At 29.7% G+C, this 22,878-nt stretch overlaps 1 protein-coding gene and 1 long non-coding RNA gene across 2 annotated transcripts in view; one reads left to right on the top strand and one right to left on the bottom strand.

Annotated features, from left to right (window-relative positions):
* The window catches only part of LOC122516436, a 39,562-nt gene that overhangs the window by 1,471 nt on the left and 15,213 nt on the right, over positions 1 to 22,878 (top strand). The window contains exons 3-5 of the mRNA XM_043634233.1: positions 151 to 1,206; positions 3,101 to 3,244; positions 12,070 to 12,247. Of these exons, the coding sequence (XP_043490168.1) occupies positions 303 to 1,206; positions 3,101 to 3,244; positions 12,070 to 12,247 (1,226 nt within the window). The 5' untranslated portion in view covers positions 151 to 302. The remainder of the gene's footprint in view (positions 1 to 150; positions 1,207 to 3,100; positions 3,245 to 12,069; positions 12,248 to 22,878) is intronic.
* Positions 17,515 to 19,862, bottom strand: LOC122516437. The gene is made up of 2 exons (XR_006303566.1): positions 19,718 to 19,862; positions 17,515 to 18,560 (listed from the first exon to the last, which is right to left on the bottom strand). It is a non-coding gene; the product is annotated as an uncharacterized LOC122516437 (long non-coding RNA).

The raw sequence follows: 22,878 nt of genomic DNA, 5'->3' as shown, positions 1-22,878 counted from the left end.
AAAGTAAATTAGATCCTGAGTAGATATAATGAATATTTGATCTGACGAAGAGGTATAGAGAAAATGAAATAAAGAAAGGGAGAAAGAGTGAACGGAAGATAGACATCATAATTGAAATTTATATTTTATGTTATTATCGATAACAATCAGAAGATGAATCATCATCATGGGGAAAAGATAAGGAAATTTCAATGTTAAGGATCAAGGAAGGAGTGTGAATTTAGAGAATACGTTCTTTTTAATATAATTAAAAGAAGAAAGTAGAAGAAATTGAAGAAGACATTTAGAAAAGTTATAGAAAAATGGCAACGAATAGTCCAGAAGCATCTACACACTTAAAATCTCCAAGGAGTCCACGTCAGCTTCCTCAATTACCGCAGATACCGATTTCTGGACAAAGGAGTCCTAGTCAGTTGTCGGTTACGAATACACCGGGTACACCTCTTGTATTTAAATTCCCAGCCGAATATTATCCGGAAACACCTAACGCGAATTTCGATTTCGATACGTTTACTCGTGCCACAGACTCTGATAAGGTTGGATCATCGCGAAGTCCAACTTATTATTCGTCGAATAAAAATCAAAAAAGTCCAAATAGCAGTGATACCGCGCTGCATTCAACTAACAGAAAATCATCTGTTTTTCAATTTTGTGATCCTAGAAAGAGTCTTGGTAAGACAATGAGTTATCCACCTAAAAGTCCAATATCATCTTCAAATGATAATACAATGATGGATAGCCACGGATCAGTAAGTTCTTTTAATTTTACTCCGAAAAGTCCGAAAATGTTCGATCGTCGAAGAAATTCATCCTTCGGTCTGGGAGGGCTTAACAGTCCAATCTCACCGACGATAGTTGCTCCTATATCTTCCTCATCGCACTGTAGTCCCAAACACTCAGATTCTGAATTGAGATCTCCTAAGGAAGGAAACTTTGCCATTCAAAATGAAAACGTTGATCGAAATTGTTCGGTGAGTGAGAAAATTCGTGCGAGTAAAATGGGTGGCTACTTGAATCGTAGCCAGGGATGCTTGAATGATACTACTCGAAATCGTGAAGGAAGTTCTCTTAATAAAAGAAAAAGTAAAAAGGAGAAAAATATGGCCAGGAGATCGACCAGTGATCTCACCGAGATTGGAGATGCTGAAACCGAAGTCACTTTATTGTCTAGTCCAAGAAGACGAGGATCGATGAAAGGTGGATTAGGTAAAATTACTATTTTTTTTTGTCTATTTTATTCTTAACAATTTCAAATATAATTTTTATAAATATATTATATTGTTTTTACCCTAGTCGTCTATTGACATGTATCATATTGGCGACAAATTATTAAACATTATTTTATGAATAGCGATGAATAAGATAATATGGCCAGCTTGATATTTTTAAATTTTGCTATCGTTGGTATTAGCGGTAAATAAACTTAAATAATATCAGTTGAACGTATTCGTGAAAAGTCAATAGAAGGACAATCGATGGGTAAAATGTAAACGATTTTTTTTAATCTCGTTTGGTAACATGGGTGCACGTGTAATGAAAGTAAAAGGAACAATCACTCATTCCTGCGTCGTCATTACGTACACATAAAAGCCCAAAAAGTCAAATTGTCGATAATTGCTTTTTGCGATGGTCTTTACATGCAAGATTGAATCTAACGAGATTTGAAAATCAATGATAAAAGTATTTCACGTTGCCAGACAATACTTTCGTTGTTATATCTTTTGTATATTATTATTCATTGTTTCTTTTTCTTTTTTGTTTTTCTTAATTACAAAAAATTGTTAATATTTTTAATTTATTATTAAATAATTTAAATAAGATAATTGTTAAATAAAATAATAGCAATAGTTGAACAATTATTTAAAACATTTAAACGAGTTACTTTTATTGTTTCATATTTATAATTTTTCAAATGCTAATACGTTTTTTTACGGACGTATTATAACGAGAATAATTAAAAACACGTTGGAGTGAGTGATTTCAATTATTCTCTTTTCCTCAATAGCTAGATTACACATTAAATTCGAAATCCTTCCTGCTTTCTTTATCTGAAAAGTCAAGGATTTAGAAGGTCAATACTTAAAAGTAGAAAAGCTTGCCCTCAGGCTTAGAATACGTTCCTTTGTTTCACAAGTTTCTATTATGAAAATTGATTTTTGTATAAGTTTAAGTTAAATATTAAATTACTTATAACATTGATCTTTTATATAACTGAAATGCTTTTATTATGTTTAAAAAAAGACAAGTAATATAATTTTGAATCAATAATATAAAACTGTTACTGATATAACTAACAAGCAAACATGAAACTTCAAATATTAATCCTCTTTAGTTTTGTGTAACTCTGATATTATGATATTTTTTTCTGTTTAATTTAATTGTATATGCATAATGTTCTGTAATACTTTTTTTATATTACCAGTAAAATTCATGTTAGCTATTATGAATTCTATTTTTAAATATCCAATTAAATCCAGTAGTTTCTTTATAAGTGTTTAATTTATTGTTAACTTATAATTAAAAATTGATATTTGTTGGCTTAAAGATACATACATATTATTAAACAGAATTTTGTGAACTCTTTAAATTTATTCCTTATTTGTATTTAGAGATTGATATTTGTTGGTTTAGTATTATATAAATCTTTTTAAAATTATGAGAAAATGTTTGTGCCTTAGAGGGTTAAGTAACAATTATTGATGTATCAATAAAATAAAACAATATTTAAAGAATATATAATATATTATATAAGAGTATATAAATTAGATTAGGTAGTATTAGAGAGTTAAGAGATATGATATATGCAATGATATGACAAATTTATCTTTATTAGATTAATTTGATAATTATGTTTGATCATTGTGCATATATATATATGAAAACATGGGTAAATAAGATGCAGTGACACTAGTGCTGATAAATATTAGCTGTTAGTCTATATATCAAAGTAGGAGTATTATTTATCTATGCATATGAGAATATAATGCATAATAGCAAGAGGGAAATGCAGAAACGTGGTTACACCCCGCGATATTGGTTATCGCTGCTTCGGCAATCCCTTTGATCATTGGAATTTTGATGAAATTCTCCGATGTTCCAGCTTACCTGGCGTCACGTCGTGGCTCTCGCGATAGTCAATGCTCCAACGTATCGAATATTAGTAACGAGGATGTTGGTCCATTGAATTTCAACGCTTATCCGCGTAGCCGACGAAGAAGGACTTCCAATTTCCTCGAATTACCAGGTATATACTTTTTAATTTAATTTAATATATATATATTTTATTTATACATTAAAGTCAATAATTTTACATAATGATTGAATAAACTTGTATTTGATATATTATTTTATAATATATTAATCTAACATGAAGATATTTTATTTTGTATATAAACAAAATTATAAACATTTTAATTTTATTGCAAAATGACAAACTAACTTTCATGATTAATAGTTAACAATAAAATGAATGTAATTATATGTTAATTATAGTTAATAATATGAACACATAATGATAATTAGTGAACATCGTTTTATTTGTCTTGTTTAGATTTTTAAACAATTTTTTCATTTTCATTTAATCTTTATTATTTTACCGTCAACGTTAAATATTTGAAAACTGAGATTAATCTGTAATAAAGCTTTGAAAGATTAGAACTTACTCTTGTCTAACCTGAATAAGAAATAATTTTAGAGTAAATATTTGTCGTATAGTTTTTGAAACAATATCTATGTCAACTGCTGTAATGTTCACCCAAACGTAAATTAAACGATAAAGTAGAATACCGCGACGTAAAAGCCAATATGGCTTAATTATAAAATGGATAGCTAATGAAAACGGTTATTAGCAGGAGATCATACGAACATAAATAAAAGCTTATCGATGCGATACATGATGCACAGATATATGTATTGTGCATAAATTTCAATGAAATGATACTAAATTATTTATGGAATATTTTTATTTGTTTGTACATATTACATTGATCGTTTATTCATACGGGGAAAAAAAGAGGGAAAGAAAAAAAAAATTTATTTGAAAGAAGTATAGTACAAAACTACGGCCATTAATAGTAACGGGGATCGCAGAGAAAAGAATGAAGCTATTTTGTGGATAGAATCGAGAACGATAAAAACTTAAGCATTATTGCTTCTCCGTTATGCTTGAAACGTTGAAAATGCTTACCAACTAGAATACCGAGTTGTTTGTATAGAACAAGAATGAGATACGAGCTTCTGAATTATCAAGGGTATCGTGGTTACCATAGTCAAACGTACAAAACTTTGTTCCTTTTTCAGAAAGATATATCAATTACAAATATTTTATTACATTTTTTTATTTTTATTTATCCTCGACAGTGTATATTTAAATGTTTTTATATTTAAATGAATAATGATTTCATTCGTTATTTATTTCTACCAAAATGGTAGTAATATTCACTCATTTCCAAAACCTTTTTTTGTTTTATATTTTTGATATTGTAATACAATACATGATAAGTAATCACAATAAAGTAGAATTACTAGCCAAATATTTGACAGTATATAATAGAAAATTTACAAAAAAAAAAGTCTAAGTAAAATATTTTGTAAACTACTAGATTTAAGAAAAACATAGTAGGCCAGTCAACGCGGGCCAAAAACTGACCTTTTAGCTGATCGCTTCAAAATTTGACCTAAGGGTAAGTTGACGACGCTGAATCGAATGGTGCTAATTATAATAAGGTCAGCAACCGGCATCTTGGGGAAAAAGGGTAAAAAAGGGTAAAATATAGCCTTATCTTAGAATCTAGGCATTTAATCGAAAAAAGTTTCAAACAAAAGTTGTAGAGAATTGAAAAATACTAAAAAAATGTTCTATGAGTTATCTTCGTATTTTCAAAAATAAGCGCATAAAATTGGATTGAAGATGGGAAAAAAATTGTAAGAGTGGGAGAAAGCAAGCTTATCCCTCCGTCGCGTTTTACACGCGAGCGAGCTAGTGTGCGTGCGAGCGTCCGTGTGCACTAATACACAAACGAAGGATCTTCGGCAATCTTCGGGACTCTCGGTCTTGAATGAAAGTGCGAGTGAGAGAACAAACCAATACTTCTCTCTTTTTATTTATCATGCGATAACGAGTATTATTGTCCTTGGCCATCGATTGTTGAGCCTTCTGATATTTCTCTTTTTATATTTTTTCTTTCGGTAGCAAGAATTTTACGTCTTGGCCATCGAGCGACGAGCCTTTTGTATACGAGTGCGAGTGAGAAAGAAAACCGATATTTCTCTCTTTCTATTTTTTCTTTCGGTAGCGAGAATTTTTCGTTTTGGCCATCGTGCGTCGAGCGTTTTGTATATCTATATATATCGGCGTATAAGCGCGGCACTTTTAAATCGAATCTTGATGCTTATGGCACGCCGTTTCTTTATTTATTGTCAAAAATAATGAACCTTGAGTAAAAAAAAAAATAATTCATTTTAACAGAAACTATTATTATTTAGTTGAGAGTAAAAATAATGAATTAATTTTGTGTCTCGCCATAAAATTAATTAGAATAAATAATTGATATAAATTCTTTGCCTCACAAAAATTTATTTGTATATCAAATTGAATACGTATTCTCTTTAAGACGAAATTTAAAATTTAAATAATTTTCCTATTAAATTATGTATTTTATAAAATTTTAAATTACTGACTTTTTGTCTCGTAAAAATTTATTAGTGTATCAAATTAAATACATATTTGAAAAAGAAGAATTTTATATCCACACATAAAATTAATTCAAGATATATATGAAAGGATATTCTAGAAACGTGGAATTTATTTTTTGTCTATACATAATTTTAATTCATTTTTATTATGTTATAAGAAAACAGTAATGCATTCTGATTCATCTTCGAAGTCTTAAGAATTGTACGAAAAAAATTGAGCAATTATCAATTGGTGCGATACATTTTTTAGGATGATATTTACAGGATGAATTTGTAATTTAAGTAATAAACTTCGTTTATTTGTGCAGGATGTAAAAAAATTTATTGCTTTGAATTTTTTTGTAATAATTTTAATTTTTTTTTCTATATATAATTAGAAATTAGGAAATGTAAAAATAATTTATATAACCTAAGAATAGAAAAACTTATAAAAAAAATAATTCCCCCACGAAGAATCGAACGTTAATACCCAGCGCGAGAAGCGAAGACGTTACTACTTACGCTAACGCACCAATTGATAATTGCTCAATTTTTTTCGTACAATTCTTAAGACTTCGAAGATGAATCGGAATGCATTACCGTTTTCTTATAACATAATAAAAATGAATTAAAATTATGTATAGACAAAAAATAAATTCCACGTTTTTAGAATATCCTTTCATATATATCTTGAATTAATTTTATGTGTGGATATAAAATTCTTCTTTTTCAAATATGTATTTAATTTGATACACTAATAAATTTTTACGAGACAAAAAGTCAGTAATTTAAAATTTTATAAAATACATAATTTAATAGGAAAATTATTTAAATTTTAAATTTCGTCTTAAAGAGAATACGTATTCAATTTGATATACAAATAAATTTTTGTGAGGCAAAGAATTTATATCAATTATTTATTCTAATTAATTTTATGGCGAGACACAAAATTAATTCATTATTTTTACTCTCAACTAAATAATAATAGTTTCTGTTAAAATGAATTATTTTTTTTTTACTCAAGGTTCATTATTTTTGACAATAAATAAAGAAACGGCGTGCCATAAGCATCAAGATTCGATTTAAAAGTGCCGCGCTTATACGCCGATATATATAGATATACAAAACGCTCGACGCACGATGGCCAAAACGAAGAATTCTCGCTACCGAAAGAAAAAATAGAAAGAGAGAAATATCGGTTTTCTTTCTCACTCGCACTCGTATACAAAAGGCTCGACGCTCGATGGCCAAGACGTAAAATTCTTGCTACCGAAAGAAAAAATATAAAAAGAGAAATATCAGAAGGCTCAACAATCGATGGCCAAGGACAATAATACTCGTTATCGCATGATAAATAAAAAGAGAGAAGTATTGGTTTGTTCTCTCACTCGCACTTTCATTCAAGACCGAGAGTCCCGAAGATTGCCGAAGATCCTTCGTTTGTGTATTAGTGCACACGGACGCTCGCACGCACACTAGCTCGCTCGCGTGTAAAACGCGACGGAGGGATAAGCTTGCTTTCTCCCACTCTTACAATTTTTTTCCCATCTTCAATCCAATTTTATGCGCTTATTTTTGAAAATACGAAGATAACTCATAGAACATTTTTTTAGTATTTTTCAATTCTCTACAACTTTTGTTTGAAACTTTTTTCGATTAAATGCCTAGATTCTAAGATAAGGCTATATTTTACCCTTTTTTACCCTTTTTCCCCAAGATGCCGGTTGCTGACCTTATTATAATTAGCACCATTCGATTCAGCGTCGTCAACTTACCCTTAGGTCAAATTTTGAAGCGATCAGCTAAAAGGTCAGTTTTTGGCCCGCGTTGACTGGCCTATAGTTTTATAACTAGATTTGGTTACTATTTTAATATTTTCATAATTTATCATTTATTTGATTAGAATCATTACGTATCTATTTATTAAAAACAAAATCTATACGTTGTCTATTATTTTGCTTGGAATATTTTTCATGTAACTTTTATGTACAGTAATTTTTCATCTAACGTATAATTTATAAAATATTCTAAATATTCCTATTCTATAGCTTACCTTTTATATACACACATTTTTACTAAACTGGAGCTGGATCAATATCAGCATTTTATGTTGTTTTTTTCTTTCGTAAGAATGTCGAGAATACTGGCAAAAGATCTTACAAAGCTCAAGAAAGATGGATCTCATTTTTACAACATTCCCTACTTTTGTTATCCCTCTTTAAAATATTTTTCTTCTTGTCCTGCTTAATAAAAAGGAGCATGCAGATATGATAGACGATTATAATTAGTAGATAGTTTATGATATGTAACAATATTTAATGATATTATATGCTAACAAATTTTTAGTTTTTTTTTTTGTGTCATTTTATTTTTTTTATTTTTTAATAAATTTAATTTTAATCTTATTCACAGAAAATGAATGAAGCTTCGTAATCTATTCATTTATTATGACATAAGATTTGTTGCCGGAGGCAGAATTTTTCATAGAGAAAAAAAGAGAGATAGAAAGAGAGACGAACGAAAGAAAGTAAAAACTTTGACCTCCATTCGGACAAAAGTAGTAATCATTCAAAATCGTTCGTATTACGGTCGTTGCACAGAAGAAAAAGAAACGGAATAAAAAATGTGTAGTAGAAAAATGATGATTACAGTAATCACGCATCCTAAGTACATATGTATATGTACATAATTAAATTTATTTAAATCATTTTACGATAAGATTGAATCAGTCATTATAAATAATAATTAGTTTTTTGTTCTTTCTAAGTGAAGATAATTATTTATAAACTTTGGAGAAAAGTATTTCTAATTTGGTGGGATAAAAGTTGTGACGTTAAAAGCTCATTGTGTTAGTTTGTACGTTTATATTTATTCTAATAAAATCATTCTCTTTAAAATACAGGGCTTTTTAAGTACAAGAAATATTTTTTTTCCACGATATTACATTTTTGAAACCAATCGGAGTATGTTTTACAACATTTTTCATATCATTAAAAACAAATGAAATATTTAGGTGACTTTCTTCTGCGTGGATACCCTGTATATTTGTATTTTATATAAAATCAAAAGATTAGAAGTTAATACTCCTAAAGGATAGAAATTAACAAGAATATATAATATAATTTCCTTTGAAATTAGATACACGGTATAGTTATGTAGCAGTGATGTATTGGGTATAAGTGCATTCGATCATATGATAGTTTTCACACACAGTTACATGACAAGGTTGCAAATATGCTTTGAGTTTCTAACCAAATCATAGCAAACCTCAGACCTCAAACCGTGCCATTGATCTTTGAACTATCCGATATAATATATATATTTACATTAAATTACCATTTTTTATATAATGAACATAGGACGATCGGATAAGTAATATTTTATTGGATTATATAACAAATGATAGTATTAGTTAATTTTTTTCACTAATTTTGTTTTATTTAATATTGTTTTACTAATATAAATATATTTTAATAAAATTAAAACGACAATTATCCCCCCCCCTCCTTCCCTCAAAATCAAAATTAATTCAATATTTTTTAATATTAAATAATTTTTATTAGGAAAAAAAAAGACTTGATTTAATAATTCGTCGAAATAAGGAATAAAAAGAAGAAAAAAAGAAATGTAAAGCAGACACATACAGATTTTCATTCGAGTGTTACGTATCTTGTTTCTTGTCAAAGGAGAGATAACAGTCGTTGTAGTAAATTTCTAACAAATTGAAAGAGATGCGCCTTCGCTTACAGAAGTTTATCGTTTAATGCAAAACTAGTTCGCTCATAGCAAAGAGAATAATTTGATCTGATTCTGAGTTAGTGTCTCAAATTAAGAAATAAGTTTCTTCACGTAGCAAACTCGGCTTAATACTCAACTTTTCGTCAAGTTTACGAGAACCTTGTTAAAATATAATAAAGGAATTTAAATAATTACTTATACATATGTAATTAATAGAGATGACGTGTTTTATTTGTCTCTAAAGTATATTATTAACAAATCGTTTATAAATTTAATGCAAACTGTTAAAATAAATTACATATTAATCAAATAATGACATTTAATAATGAATTATATGGAAACTATAGAATTTGAATATTAAATTGAATATATAGGATTTTAGAATATTATCATTTCACATATTATACATTTTTTCATTTTAATTATAACTATTATTCAAAATTGATTTAACAATTTATTCGAAATATTCAACAAGTGATGAGTACGTCTATCTATGGTTACATATAGTGTTGAAACACTATAATTGTCAGTCAAAGTTAGTATACTAGAGTGCAAAGGGATGCATCCTTTACTTCTACAAGGAAGTTCTTCAGTAAAATTTTGAAAGAGAAACTCATAGGAAGCACGTCTTCTCTTTCTAATAAGGTATCGCCGTATTAGATGAACTTGTTAAGTGTCCCACAGACTATAACCACATTAATGTTTCCACATAGTACTACCATCTACAAACAAACTATTCCTTATGCTATTTGCTCATCGATATACTTTGGAAAGACGTTCTGAAAAGGCAATTACTATGGAAAACTAACTCTCCTAACTTCCTCGTATTTTCATTGAACTTAACTTACTTATAATTTATCGAACTGTCTGAATTTCACGATCGTTTATATTATTTTTCTACGTTGATAGTTCAAGAAAATGTGTTATTTAGTAGGGCAAAGCATTAATTATGTTTTGAATAAAAAAGTGTTAGAAGTTAATATTAATATTTTGCTTTATTGAAAATTTTAGAACTTACGAATCGTTTGAATTATGGTATATTTATTATTTATTACATTACACACACACACATTATCATATATAAATATGTATATAATATAATAATGTACAGATATATTATATGACATAAAGTTATCATATTTTAACAATTAATTTATTACTTATCATAGAAAGGGATAAGAATAGCAGCTTCTTTGGATTATAAACCAATTGATTGACACTTAAAAGCTTTCAAAAAGTTGGAGAATACAGATATCGGAATCATCAAATGCGAGATAAAGTTTTTCTTCTCTTTTTTTTTTTCATTGGTGGGAAACGTCTATCCTATTCGTTTAATATTTAACGTTCATGAGATCGGACGTAGGTACTCGTTGAATCGGTTTTAAAAGTTGAGAAACATGCGAAGTATGCGCGTTATTAACGGGAATTCATGCCTGTTTTACCATCGTTCCATCCCGTAATTAGAGCTTTGTTTAAATAGGCTCGAAAATTTGAATTTCAGTTGGAAAAGTGGCTTTTGGAATTCGTTTACTTTTTCTCTCGTTTTACCTCATTCGCCGACGAAAGTTAATTAATTTCATTCAAAGTTTTCGAATCTCTCGATGAATCGATTTTATTTGTTTTTGTTTTCTTTTTTATGATAAATTTGGTTGAACGCATCGTTAATTTTATTATTTTTTTCTGTAAATAACTAATGTGAACTCGTTTAAGATACTCGAGTAAATACCGAGTTCTGTATAAAGTTTTTCATAGTACTTGATGTTTTCTATGAGTGAGATTTACTTTTGCATTTCGTTATAATTATTTATTTATTTATTTGCTTTCATTCAATCTCCTTAATCTAATTAAAAGTTAACCAACTATAAACAAAGTTTGTTCAGCATTGGAACACAAACGATCATAGCACGTTCCATAGTTGTTCGAGACTGAATCTTCGAAGATACAGCTTCAGCTTCGTGGGAGAACACGACTGAATCATGCTATTCATAGTCGAAGCGTTACTTGTGTTTAAAGATTATGTAGATAGAGCTTTGTGCAAATTGTTTAATGCATTCCATGAGACGAATATCAAAATTCGCTTATATGTTTATAACACGAACAACGAATAACATCATTACTTGACAATCTTTTCAAATGTTATTCGATTATATATTCTTCGATGATTTATTTGTATTTACAAATTAACAAAGACCCCTGTTTACAAGTATACAAAATATCTCGTTAAATAAGATCGATTACAGTTTTCAACTAGTTTTCTTTCTTGTTATTTATGCAAGTTAATATAACAAAAAAAGAAATAAAAAAAGAACTACAGAAATGAATTGTTTATTTTTCAAATATTATAGAATCGTATATATACTAAGTTGTTATTTTATTCCATTAAAAATTTACAACATGTCCGAATACGTCCATAAAAATTTATTGTAACTGCGAAATTATTCAGTCGAATTGGTCCTTCAAATTTTTTTTTTCTTTTTCATCTTTTTTTTGGGGCTGTCCCACGAGAACATCCTGATTGAATTTTTAAACAAATTTTATATCTCCATCACGAAAACTTTACATTAATAGACTAGAATAAACTTTTTTGTTCTCTTTTGCTCTTCTCTCTCTCTCTCTCTCTCTCTTGCTTCTCTAATCGTCTTTTCAACGCCATTTCAGTGCCGGATCATATTCGACCTCGAGTGCACAGCTTACCCGAAAAAGTTTACAATCCAAGAGCTTGCGATGATCTCTACACGTTGAGGGAATTCAGTATAACTCACAAAGGAGTCGTCAATCGTGGAGATTCTATAATTTCTCGAGGCAGTAAAAGCAACACCTCGGTAAATAGTAGCAGGTAATTAATAGTATCTTTCTAAATACTGCATAAAATAATATTTTTTTTTTAGATGTTGCATTGCTATTTGTCGTACATTAATATTTTAATTCTGCACGAATTATATTTAAATAAATTGAAATAAATATTTACCGATTTGACAAGATTTCATTGAATTTAATAAATTCAACAAATTACAGAAAAAAAAAAATAAGATCAATTTTGACTAAATCACTAAAATTATTTAAAACGATTGATATTGTTCGAAAGATTTGTTTTCCAAAATAATCGAAAAGAATTATTTTATAGGAAAACGATATTTTCTTTGAATCCTACATGCGCGTGTCTTCGTTCTTCTTTTTGACGTAAGTAGGTTAACAAGGTGTGTAGAAATGTATATATAGGAAGGAATGCTAGCCTTTATGGTTGAGAAAAGAATTCGTTTGCAAAATTTCTAATCAAAAGAAGATCGTCAGATAAGGTTAAATATTGATAGAAGACATTTATTGTGTCTTTTTTAAAGGAATTCGTCAATATCGATTTTCAAAGCCATTCAAAACAAATCTTTTTTTTTTCATTGATCAAATCTCACAAAACTACACTTTAAATTTCATTTTAACTTTTCAACATTTGCCGATAGTTAATATAACGTAGAGGATTTCTCGAAATAACTTATTTTCCAAATATTTCTTTTTTACATGTATCTATTTACTTTTCACATACAAACTAATTGAAAATTGTTCGATAAAACGACTAATAAAGAAAAGAAGATATACATTGTAATCCACGTGGGAAAATTCGCAGAATATTTTCCGTGTCAGAACTTCATCTTGTTTTTTCTTATTCCCGTAGGTAAGTAATTTCGTTCGGGCATTGAGGGCCAGTAGGTTTAACAAAATACAAGAGTTGACCTTTAAGATCGATTCTCGAGACAAAAGAACACCTTAATACTTACCTGGCGAATCGTATTAGGGTATTCTTTTCTTTTCTTTTTTTTTTTTTTCATTTATTACCTTCCAACCGAACATCCTTATTTTCCCACCAAATCTTTTTGAATTTCTTTTTAGTATGCGGAAAGATTTACGCGAGTCGTTGGTATAAAATGAAATAAATCAAATAAAAAATCACTTACATTAATCAGAAGGATAATCATTGTATGAGAAAAGAAAAAGATAGACAAACAGACAGAGAGAGGGCAGAAGGAAAGGGATTCTTTGAATCTTTCGTAAAAGATCATTATATAAATCGTATATCAAATATTTTAAAGAACAATAAGATTCATAATAAAAAAATGACTCTGGCGTTTCTTGATTTAAATCATATGAGTAGTTTCAAGGAACAGGTACTGTTCAGGATAACGATAACACTGTACAAATACGTTCTTGTTAAGCTCGGAAAATAAGAGAGTTGCACACAAGGGAAAAATGATAGTGAATAATTGTGTCATGGTTGCAAGTGTTGTGTGTAAAAGAAGAACAACGAGTATATTTTCTTATACATAAAGAAAACACAGTTGCAAACACACACACACAAACACCTGTTTTATTATCATCTCTCTTTTTTTCAGACTCAGAACAATGATGAGTGAAACACATCGATCATATTATTTTTAATTTACTCGAGAGAAGAAGAGAGGGAGAGGGAGAGGGAGAGAGGGAGAGCTGTTAAATCAGCTTTTTTGTCTGCGAATAAATAAGTTGAAATATACCGAGGGTATGTCATTCAACTAGCAATAAATCAATGAAATTTCGGTATCGACGTCAGCAAAAGCCTCAAATGTTTTACTAAAGTTTGTTTCTTGAGGTAGAAGGTTATGTTTTAGTTAGGTTTTATCGATAACTCAATGTAACAGAACAATCTTTCGTAGAGCGTTTGTAATTTCTTCTTGTTTCGTATTTTTTTTTTTATTAGCTCATCACAATTACACACGTAATTGTTGCCTTCGTCGATTATTATTTTTTTTTTGTTTATATTGGAAAAAATAGAAACAAAACAATAATTTCTTCCTTCCGTCTCATTTACCAAGACAGAAGAAGAGAAAAGAAAAGGAGGGAAATAGGAATCGATCGGATGATAAAAATTTGTGTCACCTCGACTGGCTCGAGCTGGATATCCGAAAATTTAGTCGACTGAAAGATAGTTCTCGATAGGGAAAACGAAAGGGTGGAGATAAGACGATTTTGGCAACGACCCATCGAATGGTGTGCGAGCTTTCGAGCTTTCAAGCTTACGCTTATGTTCAGATAAGCTCTTTTACCTCTTTTTTCTTTTCCTCTTCATCATCATCATCGTTGTATTGTGCTTGCTTGTGTTAGGCTAGGGTTACAATAAAAAGTCGTTCGATAAGTCAGCCCTTCGTCAGAAATAAGGGTACTGGGTTAGACGCGTCTTTCCTAATAGTTTTCAAACTACAACAATCGGCGAGAAACTGTCTGCTACTAGCTAACGATTTTCCGGTCCTTTTTTTTCTTTTTTTCTCAGCTTTTCTTCAGAATATAAGAAACGTTCTCTTCTACGTGAACAGAAAAAAAAGTCGAAGAAAAAAGAAGAAAAAGGTGAAAAGATCTTGAGTATTTTACCTCTCACTCCTCTCCTCATACTTTTTTTCCTTTCTTCACTTTGGAACGTTCTTTTCTCAGCAATAGGATCGACTACTGACACGTTATTCAAGGGATTTCAGTTTCTTTTCGAGCCTAGGAACTTTTTTCTTTCTCTCTCTTTCTCTCTCTCTCTCTCTTTTCTTTTCTTTCTTTTCTGACTCTCTTTATCTATATTCTTCTTATCACCATTTTGACTGTCATACTAGTGTATTTGCTCTTGAGAAAAAGGGGATAATGTTTTTGGACAAATGACAAACGAATCTTTTTCTCTCATGTGAAATCAACGTTGAAGGACTGATAAAGTGTGTCTTATAATGATTTATTCGATTTGCTTTTGGGATTATCCAGGATATAACCATACACTGGGAAGGAGGGGAGGGTCGTAAAGTATAATTTTTTATTAGACTTGCCTCTTTGTTTTCTTCTTTTGTTTATTTTTAACGTTTCCAGGAAAATATTTCCGAAGGAAAGTTTTTTTATTTTATACGAGATTGCAATAACTATATCAGTCAAGAGAATATTTCAATGGAAAATTTAAAGCAATTTTGACTCGTCGGACTTATCCGTCATATTCTATTTCGAGTAATTCTTTTGCGAGCCTGTATTCATGATCGTTCTTTCTCTCTTTGTTTAAAGTCTAGTCGAATCAAAACATGATCCCGCGTATTCGTTAAATAAAAATTTCTGTTTTGACATTCTATTATCTATATCTTAGCGAGGAAAATCAAAAAAGCCCATCAGATGTTTTACATTCGGCAAATTAAGTTACAGAGCCAACTGCAAACAGATAGTACCCGTGATTCAATAAGAACCTTTATTTCGAAAGTTATTTCGAATGTGGATAACAATTGAGAATGGTCATATCAGGCTAAAAATAAGTTTAATTAATTGTTCGTTCATTTGATAGAATTATTTCAAACTTGTTTAATTTCTTTTTTCAAATTTTCTAAAAAAAAAAAAATAAACGGAGTCATTTCTCGTTTATATTTTGAACATAAGTTAACCTAAGTTAATTGCGTTTGACGTTTATACTCGTCATGGAGAAATGACAATATTTTGTGTTATCGGTTTATTTTTACGGCACAATTTAGGTATATACACTTTTCAAAAAGACCATCACAACTAAATGATAAAATATTATAACAAATAGTAATTATTTTTCTTTCGCATAACGAGTATGCTAATCATAACACAAATTATTACAATTTATCCCTAACGAGTATACTCGTCAATCATAACTAACTGGTTAAAAAATAATCGTATTTCTTTTCTTTAAAGAATAGCAATGAAATGAAATATCGTTTTATGTTGCAGCAAAATGATAAACAAGACAATGAAATAGCGTTGTTTGTATAGCTAATGTATAGCTAATGTATACAGATATATCTCAATCCGTTAAGAAAGCACAAGTACAAATTTGTCGACTTCGGAAATAGTTTACAGAATACACAAAGCATGCGTAATATTACATACCGCGTTAGTAACGTTTTACTGAGTCTTGGTTGTTCCCGTCGTCATGATTTCAAGTTTAAACTTAATGCACGAAGTGGAAAAAGATAAAAAAAGAGAAACCATATCGTTCACTCTCCTATATCCCTTGGGATACTTCATATTATTTTTTTGTCATTTCTTTGCTTCCAGCTAAAACCATTCTCCTTCTGTTCTTATTCATTTTTTTTCTCTTTTTCTGAGAATAGAGATAAATATATAAATATCGATCGCATTATATTATCTGAATTATATTCTCAATGACTATTTTTTCGCATTGCGTGATTAGATAAAAGAAAAATGTACTATTACGTTTTCGCGTTATATTGACATTATTTAACAGTTTTGTTAGAACGTTTGATATTTTCAGTTAAACGGTGAAGATCTGATATCGGTTAGATTGCGATATTGATCGCGTTGAACGTACGACACATTTTCTCGGATATCGATTTGACAGATAAAATACAATAGTTCTTCGCTAATTAATTTGTTTAAATGACGTTATTCTATTTAATAAATTGAATTTTCGAATAATTTATTCTATATTCCGTTATAAATGTTAGTTGTAATATATTCTTAAATAGTTTCTAATATGTTTCAGAATGTAATTATTTATACTTAAAACGAAACAGTTTGGTTGAAGGAAATAAAGAAAACAGATATGTAGAAGAGATCAACGAAATAAACGCGTATGTTCTTTGTACGAATTGTTTAGAACCATAAAGACATGATTATCTTGCCAAGTATGAATCATTTTGTGGCTGGCAGCGTTGAATTTAGTCAACGACAAACGGCTCACCAACCGTGGAATTCGTTTAAACGCTGTCGGTTGTAGAGTATGTACAATTTTAGAATAATGAAACGCTAAAGATATCATCGCGTTTTTGTCTAAGCATATTGTTTTCTTTTTACTTTTATTCGTAACGAATTACGACTCGCGTATATATGTACGCTTTTTCTCTGATTAAATTTCAATCGAAAGGTTTTACATTTCAATAAATTACAAAACAAAGAGAGAAAGAAGAGATAAAAACAAAATATTTCACATTTCTCCATATAGTAATATCTATAATTTACAATTACTTATTATATTTTAAATTTATGTTCTTTTTAGCAATTATTATATCGAAACAAATATTATTCAGAAAAATATTGATTAATTATTATGAAGAGAAGAACAAATATTTGCGTTTGTACGTATTTGTTTGAAAAATTTTATTATACAAAGATTAATTGATGCATCGAGATAAAAATCGGATGTGTCGAGACATGACAATGACGGAATATTTGCACGAAAAGGATTGGGCTAAGGAGAAGGGGGAGGTGAGTGTCCAATACTCGACTAAAAGACGGACGAAAATTCGTAAAAGAAAAAGGAACTGGGCTCTTTGCTATTTGGCGGCGAACCACGGCGTTTGGAGTGAAGCCAAAATCGTAGTCGAGACTTCTAGATGTTCTTCAGTATATTTGTCTTTTTCTTCTTCTTTTTATTCTTCTTCTTCTTCTTTTTCTTGTCTTTTTATTAAGCGTAGACATCTTCAATTGCGATTGGCATTCCCAATTCTCTATCCTTGACCCGTCGTCGTTCAGTAAGAAACTCGATTTTTCCTCCAATAAGAACTCCACATTGATTCACCTTCACGATCTTCGATTACTTTTTTGTTGTTGTCGTCTTGCTCCGTGTTATTCACGATAAGATTTAATATAATGAAGATATTTTATATTCAGTTAATTTGTTTTCAAATTATATCTGTTATCGAATGTATATATAAAAAAGAAAAAATTCATCGAAGGAAAAGACTTCTCGTTAGTACGATAAAAATTTCATGAAAAGTAACGAATATCTATAGACAATGTCGAAAATCACGTTATGATATGACATTCGATAACGAAGGAATTTCGTTTTCATTTTCTATCCAATAGATTGAACTAATTAGTCGATTGAATAATCTAGCAAACCGTGCTTTAGTCTCGACCACGTTCGCGGTGCCTGCCCACTTGATTTTCCTGGGACTCTAGGATATCGCCGCGTGATGATTATTATTCATCTGTGTATTCAACCGACTCCTCGTACTCCATCGATCGATGTGACCTGCTCGACGATGTGGTCACCGATTTAATGGAAGTCGACGACTCGATTACGGATTTGGTTTGTACGCTCTGTGTACTCTGCGACGATTTCACAGACTTCAATGCCGATTCAACGTTCAACGATTGCTCGACCAGGCTACTTGCTGTATCGTTTGCTGAAAAATGGATTTCTATATTATTTTATGTCTTTTGTTTCTTTTTTTCTTTTTTTTTTTTCCATTTCATTTATTTTTGTTTTATTAATTATTTCGTGAAAAAAAAAAACATTCAGATTTTAGTCCCGAATTGTGTTTACAATATATGTTATTTATATCGTACGATAATTATTACTATGGATTTCAATAATTTTCCTATTTTCTAACGAAATAATAATTTTTTTTCTTTTTTTCGTGTGGAAAACATTCGGACGTGAAATTTATTTCAGCATAAATTTATTTGAACGAAGAAACATATATAATTTTATCTTTAAGAGATAATTAGATGTTAATTTTCCTTCTAATACATTCCTTTAGAATGGAATTTTGATAAAAATGTTTACTTTAATTTCATTTATTTTATAGATTTTTAGAATTCTATAAGTTTCAGGATCTGGTTAAAAAATTCTATGTAGATGTTTTAATACAATTAGAATCTCGTAATAATTATCAATTATTGTTTGTTAATTGATAATGTGCTGATTAAGTTATAAGATAATTTCAAGTCCTTACAAGTGGCTTTTTATTTGATGAATAATCAGAGTTCTATGAACTTTCGAGATTGATTATTTGTATTCGGAAATCAAAATACGAATAGAGTTTCGTAATCGTCCACAATTATTATTTATTGATCAAGTGAAGAATATTTAGTTTAATATCGAACAGCAGAAGTCAAACAAATGTCATTGGTATTCGAAATTATTATCTATAGTATACGTTTGGTACATTATGAAATGCTTGTAACCTGTTTGCTTCCGTGTATCGTACATTTGATATATACGGTTATAATGTATTTTCTAAGAAATTCGTAAACATAGCTCGTGATATTTTTAGCAAATAAAATTTGTGCATAATTGTATCAAAAGAAAAATTTCAACAATAAATTACACAAAGAAGAAATAATTCCAATAGTAAGAACAAAATTAAACTTATTATTAAAAAAAAAAGAAAGAAAATAGAAAATAGAATAATAGAGAGAGATAGAGAAAATATTTTGTTTTTCAACAAACAAAAAAATAAAATAAAAAAAACAAATACTCGAAGATAAAAGAATAAACAAAAATTTGGAAAAAATGATACTTATTTATGATAATTATTTCCTCATTTATAATTCTTACCTTTGGCAATCTCCATGATTGTAGATGTGTTTTTGAAATTTCGAAGATTAGTATGAAGGAAGGAAACGGTGTGTAGTACGATGACACGAACCGGTCGAGATCGAACAAACGAGTGAGTAGAACGACGGAGTTTCGGGTTATTCTAAACCAGCTCGTACGGGGATGAAGGACGAGGTGGAGGAGTAGGGTAATGATCACGTGGTAGATGACGATAGGCTTGATATACGCGGGGTGCTTTGGAAAAGTCTTCAAGAAAGATGCAACGAAGAATATTCGAGGAATTTCGGATGGCTCACAAATGAGCTTGTCACTCCTCTCGATGACGCTCATTTTTCTTCTTCTTTTTTTTTTTATCTTATGTCATCCAAAAAGAAAAAGACTCTACTTATTGAACATAAAATTCTTCGAATTAATATTATATCTTATAATCATTTATTTCAAATCCTATTACAATCGAAATTGAATTAGAATTTAAATCGAACAGGAACATTAGATTTGAAAAGGACGATTAGAAAGAAAGTTGCTATTTCTACGAGAAAAGAAAATACACACACATACACACTTACAAAAAAAAAGAAAAAGAAAATAAAGCACAAAATCTTTCTATATTTTCTACGCTTAATTAATCTACTTAATCAATCTTAAATTGGAACTTAAACTAACTAACTCGGGTATGACGTAGAAAATTGGTATTTTCTTCATAAAATGTTTTCGAATCTTATCGTTTTACTTTAATCTTCTTTAGCAAAGAGAGACTTTAAATAGAATTGGATTATAGGAAAACTTATGAATCGATGTTCGGTGAACGATTAAAAGCGATTAGACATTTAGTTCCTTAAGCAAGAAGAGAGAGGCATTAGTCGTGTTCTATTTCGAATCAGTCTAGTACGGTCGTTCACTTATCTACGCGTTTTCTTGTTTTATTTAGTTTCTCGATCGAATTCAAACCAACCCTTAAAGTCTCAGTAGAACTCGAATTAAGCTTACTTAATACACCGGACGGATTTTCATTCACATCTCTCTTACACCGAAGAGAGATTATGGTTTCTGATGTTCCTGTCGTTCACGTTCACCACGTTCTCCCTCATTTCTCTGGCTTCTCTCTCTCTCTCTTTCTCTTTCTCTCTCTCTCTCTCTCTAACTCCCTTAGCAGTTTCGATTTTCCGCTGAGATGCGTCGAATGTGCTAATTCGAGCGTGCTCGAAATATGATTAATACGATAATTAATAGTTTAAAGGTCATTTCAAGAAGCCCGATAAAATTTATCAAAATGAATTCCATTATTTTTCTTTTTAGCAATTAGAGAATTTTATTCAGTGGAAAACGATTTCGTCGATTAATTTAATTATTTCGATAATGTGTTTGATTATATTATATTATTATATTATGCGCTTATTAACGAGTATTCATAATTATTAATGTATCGGAAGGTTAAACAAATTCTCTTTTCCTCTTATATATAAAAAATGTATTTTATTCATAAAACACGTAAGGTGTTTATGGTAAAAAGGTTACAGATAAAAAGGAACATTAATTTCGTTAAAATATTTCTTTGTATATTTATAAATGAATAGTTAAGAAAATCGGGAAAGAAAGCTGTCGGAAATTCCGACATTTAAGTTTCTGAAAATATTCCTTCCAACTCACAAAGTGTTATTTCAATTTGTTTCTTTTATATACGTTGAATATACAGGAGGTGAAAATAAAAGTTCATCGTCATTTAGAATTCTCGTGATGTTCCGGTAAATTCCAAGGATAGTGGATGTATCTTATTGTCTGGAATTAAAGAAGGTAAATTGAAAAGGGGTACGGTGGGGTGGAAGGAGGTGTGTGCTCTACTTATGTATAATGCAATAGAAATTCTCAAGAGAACGATGTGAAATTACCGAGGGTAAGATTTAAATATTGCGGTTGAAAATAATTTGCATAATTATCTTAGACAGGTTTGATTAAATGAGAAAATCAGTAACATCTAACTACTGTAACGATACTTCAGTAAATTTAGTAAACGTTTATAATTGCACACATACACATTTGTGCATTATTTACTTCAATCATAAATATATTAGTCAGTCATAAATATATATACATTCATTTGTATTATATCAAAGAGATATAAATAAGATATTTATATTTTCGAGTATTTAAGGATTACTGCCAAAAGTATTCTTGCGTTTTCACTGTCTGTCTTCGGATAGCAGAAACATAAATTGGTTAAAATACGTTGTACGTCGTGAGTCATCATACCAAGCCAGAAATTCTTCAGCGCCTTAAAACTTAACGATGTCTGTTCCATATAAAACATATGTAAGTGATTTTTAACGACGAGTGAATCTAAAGTCGTACGGGAATATGAAGAATTCGTTCAGTGAAAAACTTTCTTTTATACTCTCATTAGAAATTTTCTGAATAAATTTGTCTATACACGTAAATATGTTGCTTTATTTTTTATACCGTTTGCTTTCTCTTCCTTTTTTTTTTATTTGGAAATCAATATATACTCCTCCGTACAGATACATCTTCGGTGTTCCCCTCTTCAACGAATCGTAAAAATAGCTTTATTAATTTTTCCTTAATACATATTTGAAAGAACCTTTCTTAAGATAATATATTATTTATACCTTTACACGTAATTCTGGTTTTCACGGATTATCATTTCAACACACATCAATTTATTATATATTAGACGTAAGTCTCTTGTGTTATCTTAAATTCATCAAAAATTATTCTGTAGATCTCTTGGACATTTAATATTTCAGAATGTTAACCTTTCGAGGGTTTTCATTGGACTATCCATTGTGCGCACGAAAAGGAAATAAATATTCTAAGATAAGAACATCACATTTACTATAACTTTCCCCAGTTTGGAATAAACTGATCCCAAGAACGTCGAAATGTCCTATACTTGCATTTAATTCGAAGAATCGCCACGTTTATCAGAATCTAAACAAGAGAAAGGTAAACAAGATGAAATTTTTATGACAAATTTGACATTATTTCAATGTAAATGATAACGAATACTTATCAATTAATTAATTAAATGAAAGAAAATATGTCGAACGTATTCGAAAAAGTTGGATTTACTTCGGATGTTCTCGGGTATTTTCGTATTTCGTCAAATAAAATTTTCTCTTACTATTGATCGCTCACGAGATCTTCAA

The sequence above is a fragment of the Polistes fuscatus genome, unplaced genomic scaffold (genome assembly GCF_010416935.1).
Source record: "Polistes fuscatus isolate 324 unplaced genomic scaffold, CU_Pfus_HIC Scaffold2, whole genome shotgun sequence".
Lineage (NCBI taxonomy): Eukaryota > Metazoa > Arthropoda > Insecta > Hymenoptera > Vespidae > Polistes > Polistes fuscatus.
Note: the sequence above shows the minus strand (reverse complement) of the source record. Positions and strands in the feature narration are given on the sequence as shown.